The following is a 26,188-nucleotide window of genomic DNA, read 5'->3' as shown; positions in this document are numbered from 1 at the left end:
TGGACGTAATTTATGAACATTCCCTCATTCAAATATTACGTAACGCACAATTTGACAATTTTAGATCCCCTCCCTCCCCCACCTAACAACTTTTGTATGGGAAAATTTGAAATTTTGTGTGAAGTGTAACACAGTGCTACACCACCTCCCTCCCCCCCTCTGCGTTACGTTATATTTGAACGAACCCCTACCAGTGGAAAATCTCAGTGTGCTAATGGATCACTAAAATAACTAAAACGGCCGCTATGGAATTAACAGACAGCGCCACCGTACACGGAGAAATCAAACTACCTAATTATTGGGTCGATTTTACTCAAAGCTGAGTATATCGAATAAACTAGTTACCCAAAATTAGGTTGTTTTCCCTCTTTTCCTCACCGATGTTGTCAAAAACAAACAGAGATGCATCTACCCAACGGGGGTCCTTGAGCCCAATAAGCCAATTTTGGGTAAATGCAGGTTTACTCAAATTTGGGTTGAATGAGGGGGGGTCTTGGGTTGAATTTACCTACTCTTAAGTAAATGTTTTTGCTGGAGGTGAAGGCAATTTACCTAGTGTGAGTTTAATCCATTTACTCAAATTTGGCTTATTGGGCCGAACTATGGGATTGCGTCAAAAGAACTCAATTTTGGGTAGTTTGGCGGTTCCGTGTAGCCTTGTGTGTTTTGGGGAGCGAAATGAAATAGGTACTCACACTCACACTCGCACGCAGCGTGCTGAAAGCGAGAGCTGACAGGTCTAAATTTCCATTCAATTTTCCGTAGTTGAGTGTTTTCACAATAGAGCTAATAAACTATAGAGGAAGAATGTCGCTGGCGTCGCCGCCGCGACATCTCTTGCTGGCGGAGATAGGCAGGGCTATAAGTGTCAAAGCGAAAAAGTATGCAGTTTGACAGGTAGATACCCGGCATGTTTCCGAGCGAGAACAAAGGGAACACCAGCGACATTCGTCCTCTATAGTTTATTAACTCTATTGTTTTCACCCGTGCCACCGCTTGAGACGAATGGCCTGTCAGCATGAGTAGTGTGTGGATCATTGGGAATAGGCTCAAATGAAAAATATTTTCCCGATTTTTTTTTATATAACACGAAGAAGCATGCTATTCTGATCTCAATAGATTTTTTTTGCAACTTCTCATCGTAATAGGCCATTTTACCTCACGCAAATCTGACAGGAAAAGGCCTACTTTCCCACACTAAGTAAACAGTGCTGTAATGGTTCATTACAGCACTGATTTGCGTTGCGTAATGAACCATTACAGCACTGTTTTCAGATTTGATTAACTTCTTGATGCTTTCTGGGCGCAGGTTTGAAAAATTGTGACAACTGCACTGTATAACCCTAGGTATAACCTGCTATGATCAGACTTTCTTAAACATGGCTTAAACATCAGTGTGCAGTTTGATGAAGAAGTTTAGTTAAAAACTATCTTCAATTGGTAATTTACGAAATTGCAAAAAACGTTGTACGCAACTCGGTGCAGAACTCGATTTTTACAGCACTCGTCGTAATTATCCAACTCGGCAAGCCTCGTTGGATAAGTGTACGACTCGTGCTGTAAAAATCGTCATTCTGCACCTTGTTGCGTAAACTACTATTTCCGAACTTAAATTAGGACAGAATAGTTGATAAACTCGAATATAAATTAATGATAAACTGTCAATGAGAGTCTATTAAAGGTGGGGAAGAAGATACTTCGTGTGCGTGAGATCCGTGTCTGGTGCAAAACATGTCACTACTACAAGCAAAGCGAGCTCCCATAAGAACGTGTGTCAAATAGTGACGTCACTATTTGTGTTTACATTTTTCTTTGCTTACTAATACATAGCCATCTCTTCTTCTTCCTCACCTGTAATATACTCTTAGATACGGTTTGCTGCAGTGCGCGGGCGATAGAGAAGCTTAGGTTTTAAATATCCACAGCGTAGGCGCGGGCAAAAGCAATAAGTGCAAAGCTTTTATAGCACAAATAATCGATACAGTGAACGCAAAAGGTATTCGAACACATGCACCGTAGAGGGACGCCATCAACAAAAATCATAGACAGCAATATGTCGGACAAGACTCATACACACACAACAACAAAACGCAGCCTCTAATTCCCAGAAGAAGGTGAAATACACACTGAAACGTAGGACAGTAGATGCGAAAGGCGTTTTAGCTGCTTAATATAGACTGAAAGAGCCGTAAAACAAGCGAAATACTCGTCAATACAGCCGTTAGCAGTCAGTCATATACTCTCATTGATAAACTGTTCTTGTTTGACATTCGAGGTCAACCTTGACGTAACGAAAGTGGACCGACGGGTTGCTAAAGAAATCACAGTGGCTCACTTTTGACAACAAATGTTCCTGTTTGACATACACGGTAAACAAAATTTATTCAAAATTGAGTGCTAAAAAAGGAGAGTTTTAAAAATTATTAAATTTTTCAAAAAAAAAATATATGGGTTTTATCTGATAGGAATACATGAAAAATGAGTAAATATGTCATATTAACCAATGCTTGACCGATTTATGCAAAAATTGAGATAGGCCCACGGATAGGCCTTTAGGAGCCTATTGACCTTGTTGGGTCGTCACGAATGGAGCTCTCGGACTCTGTCAGTGCTCACATCAAGGAACTGAAAACGACCGCCGTAACCATTCATTTTCGGCTGAAAAACAGGCACTGACACTGATATTTTGCAGGACTGCCCCGAACCACATCCATTTATGTTTCCGGTCCCGATTACAAAGTATTTCGCTACGACCGGAGCCCCAGAAACAGCCGCAAACTAACAGGTGGTGGTGTCCTCATAGCTGTGAAGAAGACACGTAATGCCACCAACACGTCGTTGATTGGATTGGAACGTGCGTTCAACAGAGTTGGTCACCTTTTCGACATCCACTTGTCCCGCCAAACGATACGCCAGATATTCCGCAGATATTTTAAGAACAATAACGAACTGTGATTTGATATGTTTTTTTTGTTACGGTAGGGTATGTGTGCCATCAGTAATCTCACGTTCCCATATTCATCCTATTCGAATAACTATTCGAATGATGCAGATTTACTTGGAAAAACCGTAAATTTTTACTTTGAATTTTGATCGTTAAGATCCAATAATTGTTGTTTTTTTATGTGCTGCAGCAACAGAACTTGTAGTTTTATTGTACGGTAGGACGTTGGTATGATAATAGGTGTGATACATAATAGGCATAACTGGGTATGTGTTCCATCAGTAATCTCACGCTCCCATATTCATCCTGTTCGAAAACAAGCGATTACGGCACCGATTGATTCCGTTCTTTTTGTTTTATGCGTGCTCACTCCTAACAAAAAATACAAAAAAAAAAACAAACAACGCTTCATTCCTTTGGTTTTCGTATGATGAAAGTGGGAGCGACATGCTTAGGGAACCAGTACCCTTACTTACCTTACCGGTCAGGCTAAGGCCGGGGTGGCCTCTGCTGTACATAGTAGCCGCCTCCATTCCACTCGGTCCATGGCTGTTTGTCTCCAGTTCCGCACTCTGCGTAGGGTCCGCAGATCGTCCTCCACTTGGTCGACCCACCTAGCTCGCTGCGCTCCACGTCTTCTTGTACCGGTCGGATGACTCTCGAGAACCATTTTAGTCGGGTTGCTATCCGACATCCTGATGACGTGACCCGCCCACCGTAGCCTCCCGATTTTCGCGGTAGGGACGATGGTTGGTTCTCCCAGCAGCTGATGCAGCTCGTGGTTCATTCGCCTTCTCCAAGTCCCGTCTTCCATCTGCACTCCGCCGTAGATGGTACGCAACACCTCCCGTTCGAAAACTCCAAGGGCGCGTTGGTCCTCTGCACGTAGGGTCCATGTTTCGTGCCCATAGAGGACGACCGGTCTAATCAACGTTTTGTAGATGGTTAACTTTGTGTTACGGCGAACTTTATTCGATCGTAGAGTTCTGCGGAGTCCAAAGTAGGCACGATTTCCTGCCACAATGCGCCTCTGAATTTCTCTGCTGGTGTCGTTGTCGTCGGTCACCAATGAGCCCAAGTACACGAATTCTTCAACCGCCTTAATTTCATAACCGTCGATATGAATTCGGGGTGGTGGGCGCGGTGATTCCTCCCTGGAGCCCTTTGCCATCATGTACTTTGTCTTCGACACATTAATGACTAATCCGATTCGCCTGGCTTCACTCTTTTGTCGAATGTACGTTTCCGCCATCGTCTCAAATTTACGAGCAATAATATCAATATCATCGGCGAAACCAGTACCCTATGTAGGTGATTTCTCAGTAGCAGTTGCTCGGGAAAATGAGAAAAAAGGAAAATATTTTGAAAGCCCAAGATGAAATATTCTAAACCGGACAGGGGCTGAAAGTCTCTTCAATGAAGACAAATCAATCAATTAAACCGGACAGATTCCGAAACTAGGTCCAAACCAACAAAACCTACGGTCCTGAATAAGAATATTTGGGGCAAAAACATTCACATATCATAATAAACCCCTTGGACCTAGCTTGGACATAGGTGTGGCGTGTGGTGCTGGTGCGGGTGAAATAATGTTTAATGCAGTAATCAAAGTAGTCACAGACTTTTCTTAATCTGTCAGTGACCTTGATAAAACCTAACCTAACGTAAAACATTGACGTGAACAAAATGCTTCCTTGTCAAGAAAATCCCAACGCAGAGGTAACATTTTATCAACAATAAGGTACCCTAGATAGTATTACTTAAATAAACAATTCTAATCTTCATAGAACAATTACACCTTCACTGTGTGGAAATTATGCGAGCACATCCGACATGTCCTGAATTCATATCAAGCGTTCCAATTGAGGAAGTCATTTCAGGCGTTCGACATATGCAACACTGGTAGAATTTCGGGCTGCCGGTTCGCTAGCATTCTAAGTTGTGCGTTAGAAGGATGCTTCAGTGATAACGACATTTGTCGTTTGGCGGATTATTTCAAGACCGACGATGCATCCGGTGTAGCATACGAACATTTCTTGGATGTAGTCACGGGCGAGAATGAGATGATCTCCACGGCAAGGTCAAAGCAGAGTCTCTCAAGTCACGAGCACCGTCGATTATCGCTGCTGTTAATGGGAATTGCTAAATCGTTGCGGTTCCGTGAACAGGTTCTGAGACCTTACTTTGAAGATTACGACCTGATTGCTCGAAACGGCGGTTCGGTAACAATTGGCTACTTGAAACGGGTATTGTACTACTTGGGAATAACTTTACGGCGAACCGAGTTTGACCTACTTGTTAAACGTTTTATGGTCGACAATTACAAACTGAACTACGAAGCTTTTGCCGAAGAGATTGACCAGCTATTGAGTTATTTGGATACGCTAGGACCGATTGATCGACAGTGTGATACGGAGGTTCCACCAAAAATAATAACCGTGGAACTACCCAAAATACAAAGACCGGAAGTCGGTAACTCACGATTGGAGGAAATATTGCAGAAGAATACAGCGTATCATCCTTGCTTAAAACCTTCCCAACCGGAGAGAGCTTTCGAAACATTGATGCTACGTATTCAGCGTTATGTTTGGGAAAATCGAATCCGAATAAGGGAGTTCTTTGAACAGTACGATCTGCATTCCTGTGGGTGGATAAGCCGAAGTCAATTCATTCGATCGATGGATGCTGTCGGGATCTCAGGTCTTCATAGACTTTTGTTAACGGATAGCGAAGTCCGAACCATTTGTGATCGCTATCATGATACCAACAATGTCAATCATATACGCTGGATTTGTTTCGTTGACGATGTCGATAAAGTGTTTACCGTCAAAAATTTAGATAAAGGTCCGTATCAAGAAGTCGAATGTCCTCCAAAAGAAGTAGCAAATTTACAACAAGATGGCAGAAACGATACTGAGCATCAAGAGCTTGCAGATGATGTTGTTAAGTGCATTCGTAATTTGGTAGAAAATAGGCGGATCTTGATCAGACCTGCTTTTAGCGATTTTGACACACATCGAAATGGGCACGTTTCTCGCAGTCAAATGGGCGAAGCACTATCTTTAGCGGGTATATTTATAACCGAAGAACAGTGCTACGCTGTGGAGCAACGTTATTGCGACGACCTGGGGTTCAATTACGTAAAGTTCCTGCAAGATGTTGATCCTATGCCGAAGACTACTTCAGCAGTAAGTAAATCTCTCGCGACTTAATTGTATCTAGGGTCTTAGAGCATTCGGGCGCAGGGACCTATTTTGGGCACTTTCCGCTACATTTAAATATTACGTAACGCAATTTTCTATTTTTAACTACCCCTACCCACGTAACAAACTAGTCAACAAAAATTAAAAATAAATCAAAAAAAGTGTTTGATATTCTAATAATTTTGTGTTGCAGGAATGTGAGGCCTTAGTTTGACCGTTAAGGTAAAGTAGGTAGGCAGCATTCATTTATTACGTTATTACGCTAAAATCGACATTTTTCGATATCCACTCACTTCAAATTTTAATTGAAGTAATTGTCGTTCGATTTATTATTATTACTATTATTATTATTATTATTATTATTATTATTATTATTATTGATGAAAATACTTCGACATCCATATGCTCAACAGAAACATGTGCTCGATGAACAAATTGAAATTTAAAATATGAAAAGAAATCAACGTACTCCGGTGGGAATCGAACCCACGACTTACAATTTGCTATAGACGGGCGCTTCTATTCCTTCAAGCTATGGAGTCACTTGACTATCTCCGTTGCCAGTAAATATAGAACTGAACTCGATTCAACAGTCACCCATGGTTTAGCTTCTTTTCACAATCCAAACCTGTATTCAATTTTTTTTTCTTATAAAGACAAATAATACTGTAATTTGTTTTGCATCAATCAACGTTCTTTACAGTACGAAAGCATGCAAGCTCGTGTTGCAGATCTCAATGCACAGAAATCTCCACCATCTAATGATTTTGAAGAGGACATCGTACGAGTGTTGGCCAAGGTTAAGGGACAAGTAGTTCGGCAAAAGCTACGTATTATTGATAAAATGCAAGGATTCGATCCTCTAAATAATTTCCGAATCACAAAGGATCAATTCGAGCGGGGTCTATCGACGGCAAACATCAACCTTACGCCAGTTGAAGTCCGCACTTTGGCTAACATGTTCAAAACGCCGATGCAGGATACCGTCGATTACAAATGCTTCTGCGACTCGGTAGCCGAAATTGACTACCAGTGCAGATTGGAGAAGGCACCCCTCTTAGTACCGTTGCAGCATTTCCCTTCCGAAGATGGCCGCCACAATCATTTGAACTACGAGGAACGTACGATAGCATCGCGAGCACTTCAAAAATTGGTCCGATACGCTGACGTGGTTTCCAACTTAAGTTCGCTGTTCCAGGACTTTGACCGTAACCGGATAGGCCTGGTCAATCGTAATCAATTGATTCGCGCATTGGCCACACGTGACCTGCACACCGCTATCTCGAGTCGGGAGTTTGAAGTACTCTGTAAATGTTTCGGCGTTGAGAAAGGTATGTATTATTTTTTATCGTCGATGAAGCGGTGGTATCACATTTCCCGAAATGCCATTTCCCAGAATGACACATTTCCCGGAAGGATATTTTTTTATATGCTTAGTTGGATATGTCATTAGATTGAATAGGATCGAATGACTTTATAGTCAAGGATAGGCAATGGCCAGCCTAGTTTAATGGATTGTTTATATTAATATAACACACCTTAAAAGAAGGAAAAATTTGAGTCAACCAAAAACTTGAGTTTTGAGTTAATCAAAACCCGCGAATTTTTACGCCATATTGAAAGAACCCGCGTACATCCTGACACAAATTTCAAAAAATTGTAGTGAACGTAATATTTTTCTCAGTTAAATATATTGAGGTGCAAAGCAATTTGTGTAAGTTTCGAGATGATCGAAATATATTTCAAATTATACCATTAAACTAGACTGCCTAGTACCCGTTCTTAGCATTAAAGTCATTCACTGTCTTGATTCAGCACCCCAACCACTCTTTCAGATGCGATTTTCATATCAATGTACAATGTACTATTTGTCATGTGTTTTTTTAGCCACAAGCACAGACATAAGTCACAACTGATCGTTCTACTTTTGCGTATTACAGGTTACAGACAAGAAGTTAACTATCGAGCGCTGCTGATGGCACTGGATTATCTGTATACCAACAAAGAAAATCACCCCTTTTGAAGTGCCTGAATGGCAAGATAAATTTATTTACATTCTGACCATGCGATACCCATTTGGTTTCTGTTATAAATTATTACAACGTGCAGTAAAATCAACCAGTGTAATATCTAACTGCCGAGCGAGGCATTCAATCCTATTTTAAAATAAACTATATTTGAAAATATAATGTTCAAAATTATTCTTATCTGCTTAAGTCTTACCGGACTTCTTCATGCTAAAGAAGAAAATTGTGAAATACAACAATGCCCCAACTATGGAGAAACGGAGACGGAACACGTGCTAACACTACTGCCGGTACCATGGAATTGTAGTGAATACATCATGTGTGATAGGGGTGTGCAACATATAAGGTGAACGCAAAACTTTCAGCTTGTGTAACTTGACACTAACAATTATTTTTCAGACCCTGCTCACCGGGACTACATTTTATTCCCACGTTGCAAGTCTGCGAATTTCCAGATCGCGCAACGTGTGTTGAAACATGTCCCACTACTCCTGGTGCATGAGGATTTTTGTGAAATATGGTTATTGAGGTCGTCGGAGTTGGAGCAAATCGTTCATGAACAATTAAATCGTTAAATATACCTTTCCTTATAAAGAAATATTAAAACAATAAAGCCATAATATGGAGTGGTAAGATTTTCAATGACTTGTTTATTTTTCAGTTACAGGTTACATATTACAAATATTAGTTATCTAGTATAATCTGCAAATCATTCACATATCTAGTCAAAGGAGGAGTGCTTTCTATATAATGTACATATTTACCTAAAGCTATTAACAAAATATTTTTCTCAATTCGACTAAGTCTACCTAAACTTTGAAATTTCAAATCATTAAACTGAATACTATTAGCAACTGCTACCCTTCCCGACAACATATGCAACATATATGCCCACAAATCTTTACTATGTACACAATTGGCTTCTTTAGTGGTGTTGAGATAATTCCATATTCTGAATCTGCATGCCAAACTGAGCCGAAATCCAAATTTTCATCAATTTTGGTGTCCGGGAACCTATTTAAAAATCTATTTGAAGTTTGTATGGGATCGATTTGTCCAATCACCCCTCGTCGCATTTTGTACTGAGCGGAGCTGTCAAGTAGTTGCCCAGCTGTCAAAAGGTGATTTCAAAAAATCTCTTTGAAATTGATTTTAGGTACCTAAATAAAGTTCTAAAAATCTGAAAAAAATCATAGCGGCTCAGAAAAAGGTGCTCTTTTGTTTAAAAATAAATAATTGTTATTTTTTTCTTAATTTAAAAACCCAATTTACGTATTTATGCGACAAATCCTCAAACAATCCTGGACAAAACGTACAGAAAGGCTGAGGAACTCGCCCATGCCTATGAAATTGTTCCAAATTTGGAATCTTTTCATTCACGAAAAGGTACAAAGAGGAAACCTCATTCGAATCAAGTCCTCGGTGATGAACATGTTTCCAAATGAGTTTCCATTGCTGTTGACGATATTTTTTTTTTCAATTTGTGAGCCTGGAGGTTTTGCTATATAATGAAGATACAATGATTTTGAGCACATTTGATCAGAAGGCAGGATTGCAAGCTCAGTGACTATGAGTTTTATGTACCCGAATTTGGAAGGAAGAGATAATCTTTGTGCTGAGTGATTGTTTCTATTGAAATACGAATTCCTCAGATATCTGTTTCCATCATTGAAAAGCTTCGAAAATCTATTGATAATTAATGCTTTACATTTACTTTCGACATCATGAAGCACTAATCCATCCCTATTTTTTGGTAAAATTAACTGCGTATATGCTACTCTTTGTTCATATTTTTTCCACAGGAAGCTTCCTACTAATGAGATAATTTTAGCTCTATATTTACATGGTAATTCGATAATAGATCCTATGTACCACACTTTTGATAAAGCAAACATATTTAAAAATTGTACTTTCTGTAGTTTGTTCAGATTTCTTGTTTTGTGTAACCACAATAATTTTGACAGGCTGTCCGAAACAATTATCCAGTTTTTTTCTATCATTTCTTTCAACTCGTTAGAATAAAAGATTCCCAAAATTTTGATATTTTGTCTAACATGAAGCCAATCCGGCTGAATTAACAGGTCAGTTCCATGACCTATGATCAAACATTCTGTTTTGGAAAGATTCAATCTAGCTCCTGAAACTAATCCGAAATGATTGAAAATTTGTTTAATTCTCTCTACTTTTTCTATGGAATCAACTACTACACTTACATCATCTCCATACGATCCTAAAAAATCTGAATCACCATCGCAAATATCCCTCAATTTCTGTATTAAAGGTTCCATGTAAATAGCAAATAAATGCATAGACAAAGGATCTCCCTGTCTAACCGATCTTCTGATGTGTATCTCGCTACTTAATATCACATTGATCAACAATTTTGAACAAGACATTGATCTTATTTGTCTAATCAGATCAATAAATCTTATGTTAATTCCCATCCTCTCCATCGTATTTAATAAAAATGAATCTTCCACTCTATCAAATGCTTTGTCTAAATCAAACGATATAAGATACGCCGTTTTGTGTTTTAAATGTAATTCTGTAATCTTATCTCTAAGAGAGCAAGTGATTTCAAAAATATTATGGTTCTTATTTGCACATTTTTGATTAGGTGAAATAATAAAATTCATAACTTTTTATAATCTGCTTTTGAGTATTCTGGAGCACAGTTTGAAATCAAAATTTAATAACGTGATAGGCCTAAACTGATTAACTGTTTGAATTTGACTACTAATTTTCTTTTTCACTAACACCACTACTCCGTCACACAACTTTTTGTGAACGTTGCCAGCTATGAAATCGTTCACAACTTCTGTGAAATCAGATTTGATAATATCCCACGTATGTTTTGTTAAACCATCATTTCCCGGCGCATTACACAGCGCAACATTTTTTTGTCTCAAGAGCAAACTTATGTGTCTCCGAAGGATTTTGGGCCGCTGAATCCGAATCCGAGCTCAGATTTGCTCTAACACGTCACAATTTTGAGCTATACCTCAATTTATAGGGCAAAATATGCGATTTTGGGCTTTTTTGACTGCTAGCTATTAAGCATGGAAATATTTTTTTTAATCAATCAAAGGATAAATTGGTCAATTAACATCTAAATTAACGACTCATGCAAAATATTTCGTTTTACCAAATCAAATTTGATAGTTTTGAGCGATTTATGTTAGGTACGATATTTCCCATACAAGTCACCTTCCAAAAGTTGCATGCAAGTTTACATACTAACAGAAAATGCTTAAATCATTCAAATTTGATTTGGTAAAACAAAATATTTTGCATGAGTCGTTAATTTAGATGTTAATTGACCAATTAACCTTTTGATTGCTTAGAAAAAATATTTCCTTGCTTAATGGCTTGCAGTCAAAAAAGCCCAAAATCGCATATTTTGCCCTATACATTGAGGTATAGCTCAAAATTGTGACGTGTTAGAGCAAATCTGAGCCCGGATTCAGATTCAGCGGCCCAAAATCCTTCGGAGACACATAAGTTTGCTCTTGAGACAGACCAAAAGCTAATTTTTGTTACGCTGTGTTATCAATCAAATTGTATACAAATATTTCATCTACCGGTTTCGTTTAATTATCGTTTTCAATCAAATCTGGTGGCAAGACGTTTTGCGGGAAAAAATCTGTGTTGGGATTAACATTTTCACGGTCAAATAAATTTTTAAAATGTTCTACAATGTGATTTTCTATAACAGCAGAATCTGAGCAACAATTTCCATTAATTTCGATGGTTTTGATCTGTGCTGCATTGCACCTGCGAACTTTCTCAGCTACGTGAAACACCGAAACTGGTTTGCCAATATTGAAATTCCCATTTTCATTTGTTTGAAAAGCTGTGAACTGTTTTTGTAACTTTAGCATAATTCCCTTGATTCTGTTGATTTCCGAAATTTTTAGTGGATTAACCAAATACTCATCATATGCTTTTTTGAGAGCACAGTACCAAATTTCCATTGAATCTTTGAAAATTCTATTGATCTCACCAGTTTTCCACTTTATGAATGATGATATTTTTTGTTTAGCACATTCTGTCCACCAAATAACTGGGCTACGATAGTATCTTTTTTGTGACGTCCAGTAGCGCCATTTTATTCTAAACTCGTCCTTATTCTGCTGATTCATTATTCTAGATTTATATCGCCAAACTCCTCGTCCAAAGATGCGACCTAGGTTCGGAAGCTTTAGTTTAATGATTAGGGCTTTATGATTGAAATATACACGATTGGAGTGTTGGGTTCGATAAACTAATTACTAATTAGGTTTTAGACCGAGACTTGTGATTCGGATAAACGGTAAGTAATAGAAACGCGCGTCCGTCCGGGTGTGCAGTCAGTAGATAAACTGATGTTTATTGTTTTATCTCCACACTGCTGTACCAGACAGTCAGTGGTGTAGCTAGGGGTGGATGCTACAGTTCTCCCCCTTTTAGTTAACAACACATTTACAAAACAGGTTCAGCAAAACTTAACTGCCGCAAGCATCCTTTTATACAATACAATTCAACGGCTAAACTTAACTACCGCGAAACAATAGAAATTCGGTGAAACAACATACCGGAAACTAATTCAATTTCAATGTCTTCATGACAAGTTACAAATCAAACAAACAAACATACAAACAAACAAACAAACTAGTAGTACTCGAAATCCATGTCTTTCTTCAGACGCTTAGGTCGCTTAGAACGCCTGACCAACTCCTGTCGGTTCTTCGATGGTGACGAACGATTCTGCAATCGACTTGACGGGCCGGCCTGCTGTTCGACTTGTTCGGGCGGCAAACTTGACGATTCTCGTTGATCTTCCTCTCGTGACAAACTTCGTCGGCGCGGAACACTAACCTCCACGTCAGGATCACGAGCTGTGACCCCGTTACGATCGTCTCCGTCACGGTAGATGAAAGATTCGGATGGAAAACCGTAAAATTCGTCTTCGTCGTCGCTAAACCTTTCGTCATCATCCTCTCTAGTACGTTTTCTTCGTTGAATCCTCTCGCTCCTTCCCAAGACCAAACCTCGGCGCTTCGGGGTGCCAACCAACTTGAGCTGATTGCGGTGAGCAGAGTAAACTCTTCCTCCAACAGAAACCTGAAAGACATTTGAGGAGATACGTTTGAGAAATTTGGCTTCTAACCATCGTCTAATATCCGTAGGTCTGAAATTTTTGTAGTAAACTATATCTCCAGGACGCAACTTGTCAATCCAGTCATGCTTCTTAAACTTAGGACTATGTACAACACACTTATCCACTTCCTTGGGCTTCGTCGAATGATGCTTAAAACTATTCTTTGGATGGATCAAATCCAACAGCGTCTTCGGTTTAAAACTAAACAAACGTTCGGATGGAAATGTTCTTCCGTCCTCTAAACAAGTATTCCGGTAACCAAACAAGAAATACGAAACCAGGTCTTCAGTACTCAAACCAGTCATATCCGGATCCAGTAGAAACTTCTTTAAACCTTCCTTGACTACTCGAACCATGCGCTCCGCTTGTCCGTTGCTCGATGGGTTGTACGGTGGACTCTTCATTACCTTCACTCCATGTTTTTCGAAGAAAACTGTAAACTCTTTCGAACTAAACGGTGGTCCGCCATCTGTAACAACTACGTCAGGTAACCCAAACCTAGCGAAAACGCTCATAAACTTTGAAATGACTTTCCTGGCATCTGTTCCAAACTTCATGTATTCAACTTCCAACCATTTAGAAAAACTGTCCACAATGACCAGGAAAACCTTTTTGTCGAAGTAGAAGAAGTCTGCATGAATACGTGTAAACGGTTTTGTTGTAGGAATCCAACTGGAACTTGGAACTGGCTTTGCAACTGCATTCATCTGGCAACACACACTACATGATTTGACGAAACTTTCGATGTCACTGTTCATGCCATACCAGTAAACTGTCCTTCTTGCCATCTGCTTGATCTTGGTGATTCCTGAGTGGTTCTTGTGCAACAGCTTCAACATCTGCTTTTGTAAACTAGCAGGAATAAGCACACGATCCTGGTACAATAAACAACCTTCGACCAGTTCAAGATCTTGATGCTGTGCATAAACGTCCAAAAAACTACGCTCCAACTTCTTCGGCCAACCATGCTTCATGTAGAAAACTATTGTCTGTATAAACTCATCCTGCTTTGACTCGCTGGCAATTAAAACATGGTCCAAAGGAAACTCATCGTAAACGTTCAAACTTTTGATAAACTCTCGTTGCAACGAAACTGGAACTTCATCTGGCAAAGGAAACCTTGAGCAAAAGTCTGCATTGCCCATTTTCGCTGACGGTCTGTAAACAATGTCGAAATCGTAGATATTCAGTTCCATTACATATCTCTGCAGACGCGTTACGAACAACGAATTTTTGCCTTCTTTGCCAAATATGCCTATCAACGGCTTGTGATCTGTATACACAGTAAACTTTTTTCCAAACAAAAACTTGTGAAACTTCTTTATGGTACTCACAACGGCCAACGCTTCCAAGTGTAAAATTGGGTAGGACTTCTGCGAGTTAGTTAAACTGAAGGAGGTAAAACTAATGGGCCTCTCTTCTCCATTGATTTCGTGAGCAATCACGCCACCTAACCCATAACTGCTAGCATCTGTTACAACAACAACAGGCTTTTGTGGATCAAAAAAACTCAAGTAGCTTTGAAGACAACAAACATTGCTTACTTTCGTTAAACACTCGATGACACTCATCGGTCCAGACAAACTTAACGTCTTTCTTTAGTAAACGATACAAACAGCTTAAACGTGAGGATAGATTTGGGATAAACTTACCGTAGTAATTTATCAAACCAAGAAACGCTTTCAACTCGGTGACGTTATTCGGAACATTAGCTTTCCGAATCGTTTCGACCTTTTCTGGACACGGCAACAAACCTCTATCGGTTAAAATGTGACCCAAAAATGGCAAACTTGTCACAAACCATTTGCATTTCTGCAAATTTACTTTTATGTTGGCTTTAGAAAGTCGTTCCAAAACCAAATAAAGCTTTCTTAAACAGTCCTCGTAATCCTCACCAGCTATTAAAACATCGTCTAAGTAGCAATAAACTCCGTCTATGCCTTGCAAAACTTGATCCATGACTCGCTGAAAAATAGCAGCACTTGAAGAAGCACCTTGTGGTAAACGATTATACGAAAACAAACCTTTGATCGTATTAATCACCATAATTTTCCTAGACTTTTTCGACAACATTAACTGTGTATACGCTCCGGCAAGATCTAAGGAACAAAAAACTTTAGCACCGGCTAGTGAAGCAAACATATCCTGTGTCAACGGTAGCGGATAGGTGTTCGGAATGATCACCTTGTTGATCGAAACCTTGCAGTCGATCACCATCCTGATACCACCGTCTTTCTTCACTACAACGATCACCGGCGATGCCCACTCGCTTGCATCGATCGGTGTTATGACGCCATCTTTCTCCAAACTGTCCAAATGTTCAACAACCTTGTCCTTTAAACGCAATGGAACGTCATACGCACGTTTGAAAACCGGTGATGCTCCTTTCTTCAACACTAGATCCGCCTCAAAACCTTTGATGGGAGTAAACAAAGACTTATCAATAACATTGGCAAACTTACCCTTGATATCGTCCACGACACGTTCCTCCGACATCGGCAACGACAGCTGATTCAGGTTTGAACTACTGCCGAACGCACTCCTCCATTCCGGAAAAAAGATGTCCAGCCAATCTCGTCCAAGTAACGGTGTGAACGAGCTCCCACAGCGCAAAACAACTAGTTTGACGAACTTCCGACGTCCGTTCAACTCCACCTGCACTGGAATCTGTCCTTCGACCACCAAACGACTTCCGTTGATCACTGCTAACTTCTTCGTACACTTCTGCATCGGAATATCAGCGAATTCTCCCTCGTAGGTGTCCTTGCTGACTACGGAAACTGCAGCTCCACAGTCTATCTCCATGTCCAGACGAATCCCCTCGACCAACACTGATCGGAAACACGGCTCGTTGATTTTGCCGATGGAAGAGATCATCAAGCACTCCATGTCCTCATCGTCCGAGACAGATCTGTTCAACCGCCAACGTAAACTCTTCTGATACTCCGTCATCTTTGGTTTTTCTGCAGGAGAATCCACAAACTTCACTGATTTCTTCTCTGAATTCTTACGATCGTAGCAGAAGCGACGCGTGTGACCATCTCTGCCACAGAAACTACAGTGAAACTTCCGTGATCGGGATGAAGAACGATTTCCACGGTTAGATGAAACTGGACTACGGCTCCTGTACCGCTTATTTGCTCCACGGCTCCGACTCCTACTACGGTATCCACCACGTGAAACTGCTGGCTCTTGCCGCTTTCCAAGCCTGTTTAAAACACTCACTCGACCGGATTCACGAGAAACTAGCTTTCGGTTCGCTCCAGCTAACTCCCTGTTGATGATGATCTTCTCCGCCTTGGCTAGCGTCAAACCTTCCTCATCGAACAAACGCTGTTGAACATCCGGGTCGCGAATTCCACATACAAGCTTGTCGCGGATTGCGATGTCCTTGAACTCGCCAAACTCACACATCTCCGCTTGCAGCTTCACAGCTAGGATGAAATCCTCCGCACTTTCGGTAGAACCTTGGACTCGTTGATAAAACTTGTAACGCTGGATCATGTCGCTCTCAGTCTTGTCGTATCGCTTCTTCAACGCATCCGTAATCTCCTTGAATGACACTGTCTTCAAATCCTTTCCGGGAAACAGAAGCTTCAACTCGCTGTACACTTCCTTGCCGCATGCCGCCAAAAACGATGCTTTTTGTTCATTCGGATCCGCCATCTTGTTGTCGATGAAGATCCATTCCATCTGCTCCAGGTACTGGCTAAACGGAATCGTACCGGGCACGTACGGCTCAACGTGATTCACTAACGGCATACTGACAGCAAAAAACAAACGACGAAAACTAGAAAACGATTTGATGAATTATTACACAAAACCAAACTAGATTTTTTTTTTTAGTGTAATAATCGAAAAAACTGATCAAAACAAACAGCTGACAAAATAAATGCAAAAATTTAAAAACTTTTTTGCAGAAACTTTTTGTCCAATTTTTCAACAGTTTTGACCCACAGTGCAAACTATGTTGTTACTGTGTCAACATGAAAACTTTCAAACTGTTTTCAAATGATCGTACTCAACGACAAACTTTATCAACGCAACGTGAAACAAACAAACAATAAACAAACAAACCAAACTGTTGTCGCTCAACACTAGCATAAACTATTGTTGCTTTTTCCTCTGAGCATAAACTATGCAACGATGTCGCACAACAATCTGCGAAACAATTTTTGTTGCGGGGAAACTTTGACGCAACACTGTGTGACAAACTACAATGTTGGATGAAACAAACTTTTCGTACGTGACAAAAATGTTCGGCTGCGACTAAAAGTCGTTCGTGTTTACAACACACAAAGCCAGATCACTGTACGGAAACAAAATGAAACACAATTTCTTTGCTTGCTAGGCAGAAGAAAATGGTTCAGAAACTCACTTTGGCACAAAACGGCATGCAAATTAAAACACAATATTTCTCTCTTTATTTCCACACAAGAGGTAAAACTTACGGTTTTTGCAGCAAACCTGTGCAAAGCGCAAACAAACCAACTCCGGCGGTGTAGGCACCGCGCAAACTGTTGCTGTTGTTCCCTCCGCCGTCGACGTCGTCGCAAAGGGATGAATGGGGAATGGCTCGCTCGCAGTAAAACGGTAAAACTATCCCCCCCAGTGAAAAACACCAAAATCACTGGAAAACTCGCACTTTTTACACTTCCCGGGACGCGAAACAACTCCACTTCTCGTCGCCACTGAAATATACACGATTGGAGTGTTGGGTTCGATAAACTAATTACTAATTAGGTTTTAGACCGAGACTTGTGATTCGGATAAACGGTAAGTAATAGAAACGCGCGTCCGTCCGGGTGTGCAGTCAGTAGATAAACTGATGTTTATTGTTTTATCTCCACACTGCTGTACCAGACAGTCAGTGGTGTAGCTAGGGGTGGATGCTACAATGATCTGAAGAAGGTGGTCATGACTTACACTTTTAATGTTTGTTTGAAAATACATGGTTGGGACATGAAATAGTTATTTATGCAACAAATTGCAAAATGATGTTTTTTTCAGCACGAGTCGTACATTTATCCAACGAGGCTTGCATACAAAGTTTTTTTGGAATTACGAAATACCCATTCAGTGCGGTCTTTTCTAGCTGCACATGCATCAGTAGGAACCACGTGCGCGCGCTCATGCTTGTCGGCGTAGTTTTTTGTTTGATCAGGTAGGCTCTGATGTAGTAGGCGTCAACAATGATTGAGCTCCCGTTGTCAAGCAGTTGTGCGCAGGCAAAAGAAAAAGCAGATTCAGCAGCTGTCTCTACACTTGAAAACTTGCGACAGTTGGCCTACCATAGCCTACCTGAGAAGAACATACTATCTGATACTATGCACTACGTCCTGTCGCGCATGGAGGCTCGCACGTGGTTGCTGCTGATACACGTTTGTGTGGCTAGAGAGATTATACTCGGCAAGCCTCGTTGGATAAAGGGCTGTTTGCAGTTCAGAAGGATTTTTTTTGGCCGATCTTGATACATGGAAAATTCCGTGCCTGAATCGCCCAAGAAACCGTTTTTCTTCGATCGCAGTACGCAGTTGCGGAGGAATGCGAATTCAAATGGCTGTCACTGTGGAATGTTTCTGCCAGGAATCGATGAAGAACTTTCTTGAGCGATTCCTTTTGAACACGAAACTGGGCTTAAACGTACAACTCGTGCTGAAAAAATCATCATTTTGCAGCTTGCTGCATAAATAACTATTATACAATTTTGTATTATAATTTCTATTTTATATAATTCATTTTGGTATCATAATGGCCATTTTTCCGAATTGGTTCATTATGCAACAGAAAAGAGTTGCATAATGAAAAATAGTTGGATTATGAAAAAATCATTGCATAAAATTTTGTATGAAACTCGTTGCACAACTCGATTTTTTCAGCACTCTTCGTATTTGTCCGACGCGTGCTGAAAAATTTCAACTTTTTGCATCTCGTTACATAAATGGTCGGCGTTAAGTCAGACCGGATCATCTGTTTTTCAATGATTTCGAGAAAATGTCCTGCAAGCACTTAAAATTTCAAATCTATGGTATTATTTTCTGAAATACTATTATTCTTTTATGTAATTATACATCTGCATCAAAATAACGTCGAAAAGTTCAGGGGTAACGAATTCCTCAGCTTATCTTTACCTGCCCGAAAAATCGCGTAGTCCACTCTGACTGAACGTCGACCAAATAACAATTTTAGAAAATTTGCGCTCTGTATAACAGCTAGAAACAAACATAATTAAGAGATCAACCAATCAAGGGCCGGAAATCTCTAAAATAAAGTAATACTAATATTAACAAGCACAATTGTTTTATTTACTTGAGATGACATTTTCATTAAATCATTAGTAGATCTACACGTGAATTCAAAGTTTTATTCAACATTAACGAATTCTCTAAACTTGTTCAGCTAGAGGTCCACTTTTATTATTTGTCTTATTTTATTAAAATCATTGGAAACCCAGTACCAGGACCCTGAACGGGATTCTCTCAATCTATTTCAATGAAGAACTAGAACAGTAAATGCCAAAATCTCACACAAAATCAAAGGGACGCAGGTAATCCTTGTTTTTTTGTTTTGTTTTGATAGTACCGTAAACGCATCATACTTTTCGCACCTAGGGCCTAACTTTGCGCACTTTCCAGAAAATCGTTAAACGATATTGCTTGCATTAGGCAAACTTTTTTCTTTCCACGGAATTCTAGCTAGTGGTTGTGGACATGCGGGAAATCATCCAAGTGCAAAGTTTGGTGCCTACACGGTAGACACCCATCAGATGTATAAGGGGCGATAGTGGCTGTCATCCTAATAATTTGTACAATCTCAATCTCAAATAATACATTTATTTTACGTACCTTGTTATGTACAATAACACTCAAGAAGGGTTCAGTTAATAACCGAACTTTTCGTTAAGCGAAGTTCTACCATCGCCGGTTTGGTCCTGCGGTGGAACCCATTCAATGTTCTTCTCCTCACTCTGCATCTCTTCCACATCATCAAAATCTACGTTGTCTCGGTTCCGTTCTCGTGTACGGTTCCGATTTCGCTTCTTTTTACCAACGATGGACGAAGATGATGAGTCTTCCAGTTCGGTCTCACTCCTGCGCTTTCTGTTACCTTCGGTCGATGCTGGATTTTCCACATTTTTAGATTGCGATTCGGCAACACTTTCTTCTGCCTCTCCGGCCTTCCGATTTTCATTGTCTTTGTGATGCTGTTCAAGTTGCTCTGGATTGTAAGCAGGGCCCTGAATGTTCTTTGACGTTTCCTCTGGATTCTTTTTTAGTGATTCCTGTTTCTTGTCCTGTTCGGGTGCGTCCTGTACCTCTTCAGCATCCTCTTCTTCAACCTCTTCACCGTAAGAACTTGTAACCCCACCGACCTTGATTTCCGACTTTTTAATGCCAAACGTCTTGCTAAGCTTGTTTCGCTTACCAAAAAGAGGCATCATTTTTTTCTTGAGAGCCTCTTTGCTACTTCCAGAACATGAAGCCCCTTGATTCATGCTTGGCAGATCAACTGGTTTAGCAATTTTAATAAGCTTCTGAAGAGTCACGTGATCCTTGAGAAGCCTATCCTTTTCCAACCTCAGCCGACGAATTTCAAACTTATCGTACGGTTTGTCTTCCGATAACTTTGTTAGGAAATCATCCACATCATCATCGTTCTCCGGCAAACGGGTTCCCTTTTCAATCATTTGCCGTTGCTGGATCTTACTTTCAATCTGTTCAAGTCGCTCCAGAAGTTCGGACTCGCGCCGAATCAGATCCTCGTACGTATGGACTTCAGCCGTGTTTTTGGTTTGCTTACGTTGTCGACGTCGCTCGACGTCGCCCGTTCGATCGAGGTAGTCGTCATCGTCGTCAGAATCTGACGTTTTCTTATGACGGCGACGTGGTTCTGAAAAGAAATGAGCAAATTGTTAGGTGTGCATGAAAGCTACATTGGCTAATCGTTCAATTAGTATCAAAATTTCAATTTTACGTAATTAATTTCGCCCATTATCCGTACTGGTTCATAATGCCACTAAAATGAGTTGCGTAATGAAAAAGCGTTACATAATGCGACTCATTTGGGTTGCATAATGAACATCATGCAACTCAAATGAGGTGTATAATGAAAAATCATCACATAATAGATATTTATGTAACGAGTTGCAAAAAGTTGATTTTTTCAACACGAGTTGTACATTTATCGAGTAATAAATTAATCTTCCTTCAATCATAAAGCATTAGATACTCATATAAAGACTTTTGTAATGACATTTTGGAAGTGATCCTATTTTTTGTCGTATCGTATATCTGTAACTTTTGATATACAATACAAATAAAAATTGACATAATTTCATGGCGACTGTCAAAATTTCTGCAAAATCTGTTCACTAGAAACCGAACAACATATCGTCAAGATTGGCCATTTTGTATGAAAAACGGCTGGTGGTCATATTGTTTTGCCCGACACTGTATTTCGACTAACATCGAGCGGAAGGTCATCAATACACTATTGACGTGGAAGGAACTATCATCACTGGATGGATTGATCCAATTGGTTTGGAATTGACTCAGTTATAGCGAAGAGTGCCGCTGCCCAAGTGGTTCGCTACAACAATAATTTTAATAAGTATAAGAAGGGTTCCGTTCATTAGAGGTGGGTTAAATCGTTTTTTTTTTAGTTTGAGCTGATGTTATCTTGAAGAATTTGAGATAAATTACTAAGAGGTTTATTGAACAAATTCCTAAATAGGTGTCTATGAAAATTATTGCAACTAGGGAATCGCGCCACTTGGGCGGTGGCTTCTATATTCGTCTGTTTTCCACTATAACTCAGTCAAATTTGAACCAATTAACACAACTTTTGGAATGTGGTGAGATATGTATAGTATCTACCAGTGTACAACATTTCAAGTCAATTGGTTCAAAATTGACTGAGTTATAGTAGAAAACAGACGAATATAGAAGCCACCGCCCAAGTGGCGCGATACCCTATTTCATTTGGATCTTATACAAAAAAATCATGGAAAAAATCATGAACCTAATTTAAAAGGGTATTCGGCCCAACTCGTGGATATACTGCTGGAAAAAATCATGGAATGGTGTTTGCTAAAATTTCTACAGAAAAATTATGTAAATGAACAAAAAAAAAACAATTGAGGGGTCCAGATTCAAAGGGGTGTAAGTGACCATTTTGTCGATTTTGAGCAGAGCATATGAAAAAAAATCTTCAGATTTCAAGCATTCAGGAACTTTTTTAAAATTAATTTTACTCAGGACCCGAAACGGAACCAAAAAAGCTTTGATCTAAAAAACGGTTCCGATGACCTACGCTCGTAGGCATATTTACACATATAAGAAAATCCTAGCTTTTGTTGTGGGTATGTCTCTACCGACCCACATATCTGAAAACGTTGGTCGGGTTCTTAGGTATAATGAAATGCAAAAAAACGATGCTGAAGACTTTGATTTAACGATATTTTTCAATTAACTTGTTATAAAGAATCTTTTAAAAAATATAATAATTGAATGAATGTTATTTTAACGGATTGTGAAACTAATTCCAACAAAGTTTATTATATACTTATGCATAGCTGAGCGATGCTCTTTTTGCCTTGTTCTACCCTAACCACACGTATTGGATGGGGGTTCATTACGTTTTTGTAAAATAACAATTCCACAAAATGGTTTTACAGAGAGACAAATACATGCCAGAATATGAAAATCATTTTTTTTAATGTACAATATACATTTTAGATGTTGTATTTGGGATAATTGATAACAAAACTCACCGTGTGTTGCCTGCCGGAGCAATCCGTACCGATCCAGTATGCGACATGCTTCTAGTGCACATTGTACCACAGCTTCTTTCTTCTTGCCCTTGTGGGTCACTTCCGCCACAACTGGTCGACCAAAATCGTCATCGACAGGAAGTTCCACCCTGCACACATAATTGCCGACTGATAGCTCGTCCAACTTGTAGTCCAAGTCGTGGCCTTCCCTTTCAAAATATCCACGCAATGTTTTCTTCGGGTCATCCAAAAACAGTTCCTCGTTGTTGGTAACGGCAAAGGGATTGTGGGCGAGATCAGTTTCCTCATCTGCATCTTCCGCCATACCCCAATTGATTCCCTCCGATTCCTTTAACTTTTCAATGCGCTCCTTCTCCTGTCTTTCAATTTCGACCATTTCCTCTCGGAGCTTTTCCTGTTTTTGGCGCATCTCTTTCATTTCCGTAATAGTCATCGCAGACGGCGCTTCCTCATCTTCAGGAGGACCTTGCAGGATATATACGCGTGAGCTAGAGCCGAGTTTGATCATGTATCCTACCTTGACTCTCACGTATGTTTTAGGCTTCAATCGTTGTTTGTTCAAAAATGTGCCATGGGTACTGTTGAGATCATAAAGATACCATCCTGGTTCGACGGTATAATGTAGCGATTTACTTTCCTCGATTTCATCAGAGTCGTCTTCATTGGTATCTCCAACAGGTCCCCTGTACTGTAAAATTGCGTGATATCGAGATATGGTAGGATGTGCCATATTAATATCACAATTCGGAAGCCGACCGAACAACCAATACGGTTTATTTTCCAGCTGATTCACATTTTCTATGATCACACCATTCTTGAGCACTTCGAAGTTGTACTTTAATGAAGCTTCGCACTTTTGTGACCAAACTGGTTCTTTGTAGGGAATGGGAGGAATTTCATTTGCATCAACTGCGAGAAGCTGCTCCTTCTGTTGAGGCGGCGGTTCATCCGACGCCGACGGTTCCGGAACGTTTGCAGTAGTTGGAAGATCTGTTTTACGGCTCTTACTCAGCAACTTCAAATCAATCGAAGGCTTTTTAAACGTTGATTCGTCGTCAGTCATTTTTAAAATGCTTGAACAAATTAAACGGAATTTTCACTGCACAGAACACAACAGAATAACAACAGTTTGACTACTGACACTGACCGTCGAGGATCTGACAGTTGGCTAAACTATAAAAAAGTTTACCGAAAATGTCGTCGATTTACACGTTATTTGATTACCTGAGAGATTTATTACCTAAAAACAAACGCTTACGCTGAGCGTGTAATTATACAAACGCTTGCATGCACGCTCGTTGAAAACTACTCAAAAGTGAGTCGTTTTCGACTCACTTTTGTACATTCAAACTAGCTGTCAAAAAGAGAGTAACTTTATTTTATGAAAGATAGTTGGTTTCAACTCACTATGGAATAAAATTACGCTTCACTCACTTTTGAGTTTTTTCGAAATAGTTTTACTCAGTCTAACCAGCGGCGTCATGGTCGCGATTTTTTCCGCAGTCATGTTCGCAGATTGTGAACAATCCTCGGTACCCACTTACGTAATTTATGTTAAGTCCTTTACTGTCAGAGCTGTCAGATCGGTGTAACACGCTAAAAATAATTTACACAAAAGGCAATTTACACGGAAAAAAATACACGGTTTTGAATATTTATTGGGTACCGAACTGGACACACAAAATTTGACGGTTTTCTTTGGTACATCTACACTCAGCGAAAAAAAACTAGCGAAATTCATCGAAATACGTTATGAAAATTTGCTATAACTAATTCTTATGGATGACATAATAATACCTTATGAAAATTGATCGTGCTTGCTATGACAAATTTCATAAGATAGACTTATGAAAAGAACAAAAAAATCTTAAAATGATGCAGACTGGATTCGATCCATGAACGTCGAGATCACCGAGCCCGTGTTTTATCCACACGGCTACCGACGCTTGAGAAAACCATGATGCTAAACATGAATAAAAGCCAAGCTGTGAGACGGTTTTACGTCATAGAGTGACCTTATAAAATTCATCCGAATCATTATGAATTATTTAAAGGCTGTTTCATAAGTTGGGCCTTATGGAAATCTTAAGGTTATTTGGCTGAGTGTAGGTCTTGAAATTAGTCTATTGTCTAACGGTTGAGACTTGGTTGAGACTTAGCAATAAAATGACAATTGTTCAAAACGTTTAGTTTTCCTTATTTCAGTAACTAAATGTGTTGTTTTTCGCATAGGTTCTATGATAACTGATGATGGCAAGAAGTATGTTGGTAAACATGAAGGAAATCAAAATATTTAACATGTTTTTCATTGGCACATCAGGTCTCGAAAACAACAAAATCTGAGAAAGGAGGTCTTCGGAAAAATGAGGTTCATCGATCGGATGCTGCCATAGCAGGCTGCTCTGGACGGAATCGCGAATCCGAGCGCGAATCGGTGCCGGTACGCTGGTAATTACACTGATAAAATTGTAAAGCTAAAGTTCATACTGTTTGAGAATATACAATTTATTAGACTATACAATCGTTTCTATATCTGTAAACATATTTGTTATGATGAGTATGTTTTAGAGTAAACTTGGTCAATTTTGATTATCTATGTATCTTGAATTCGACGCAATAAAAACTGGCAGCACTTATTATGCGTTGCGCGAAAATTTGTACGCGTAAGTAGAGTGCCTTTAACCAGAGAAGGGAAGGCCATCTCCGGAGTCAGAAATTGATAAATATTTCATGCTGTTGGTCGCGACACCTAGCGGTTGAAATCACACTTTTTACACGGAAAATTCCTACTGTGTTGACACGCAAAAACAAAGTATTTCGGAGGCAGGTACACCAACTTAAAAACGGATTCGCAAAAAGATTGTGCTTAACTTGAATGTATTTCGGGGACGCAGTCAAAGTTGCTTATCTCTTAAAACCATAAATAGGGCATGCGATACAATAGTGGTGGGAATATGTATAATATCATTATGATAATTAAGAATAATTGGTAAAACACCATAATTATGCTTTATAACAGCCTGCAATTGCAAAAACGTCTTTGGAACGTCTTTCATGTAATTGCAATGGTGGTTGAAACAA

At 39.7% G+C, this 26,188-nt stretch overlaps 2 protein-coding genes across 3 annotated transcripts in view; one reads left to right on the top strand and one right to left on the bottom strand.

Annotated features, from left to right (window-relative positions):
• Positions 1-8,816, top strand: part of LOC109429559 (uncharacterized) — a 39,474-nt gene extending 30,658 nt beyond the window's left edge. The window contains exons 2-6 of one of the 2 annotated variants that reach the window (XM_062846401.1): positions 4,298-4,663; positions 4,732-6,132; positions 6,851-7,478; positions 8,088-8,520; positions 8,574-8,816. In XM_062846401.1, the coding sequence (XP_062702385.1) occupies positions 4,631-4,663; positions 4,732-6,132; positions 6,851-7,478; positions 8,088-8,170 (2,145 nt within the window). In that variant the 5' untranslated portion in view covers positions 4,298-4,630 and the 3' untranslated portion in view covers positions 8,171-8,520; positions 8,574-8,816. Of the gene's footprint in view, positions 1-4,297; positions 4,664-4,731; positions 6,133-6,850; positions 7,479-7,986; positions 8,002-8,087; positions 8,521-8,573 lie in introns of those variants that run through there. The other variant, XR_009996439.1, reaches the window with a different exon arrangement.
• An 11,315-nt stretch (positions 8,817-20,131) lies between these two features.
• Positions 20,132-24,278, bottom strand: LOC109430742 (kanadaptin). The gene is made up of 2 exons (XM_029880491.2): positions 23,087-24,278; positions 20,132-21,204 (listed from the first exon to the last, which is right to left on the bottom strand). Exons 1-2 carry the CDS (start codon positions 24,168-24,170, stop codon positions 20,195-20,197), a joined length of 2,094 nt encoding a protein of 697 aa, XP_029736351.2. The 5' UTR covers positions 24,171-24,278; the 3' UTR covers positions 20,132-20,194.
• Between the last annotated feature and the right edge of the window lie 1,910 nt (positions 24,279-26,188).

Source organism: Aedes albopictus, chromosome 1 (genome assembly GCF_035046485.1).
Source record: "Aedes albopictus strain Foshan chromosome 1, AalbF5, whole genome shotgun sequence".
Classification (NCBI taxonomy): domain Eukaryota; kingdom Metazoa; phylum Arthropoda; class Insecta; order Diptera; family Culicidae; genus Aedes; species Aedes albopictus.
The sequence above is the reverse complement of the archived record's forward strand: the minus strand, read 5'-3'. Positions and strand labels throughout refer to the sequence as shown.

Excerpts from the sequence above, each read along its gene's own strand:
- LOC109430742 (XM_029880491.2), bottom strand. The coding sequence starts at position 24,170 with ATGACTGACGACGAATCAACGTTTAAAAAGCCTTCGATTGATTTGAAG. Across the intron at positions 21,205-23,086 it reads GCTCCGGCAGGCAACACACG|AACCACGTCGCCGTCATAAG; the intron begins GTGAGTTTTGTT and ends ATTTCTTTTCAG.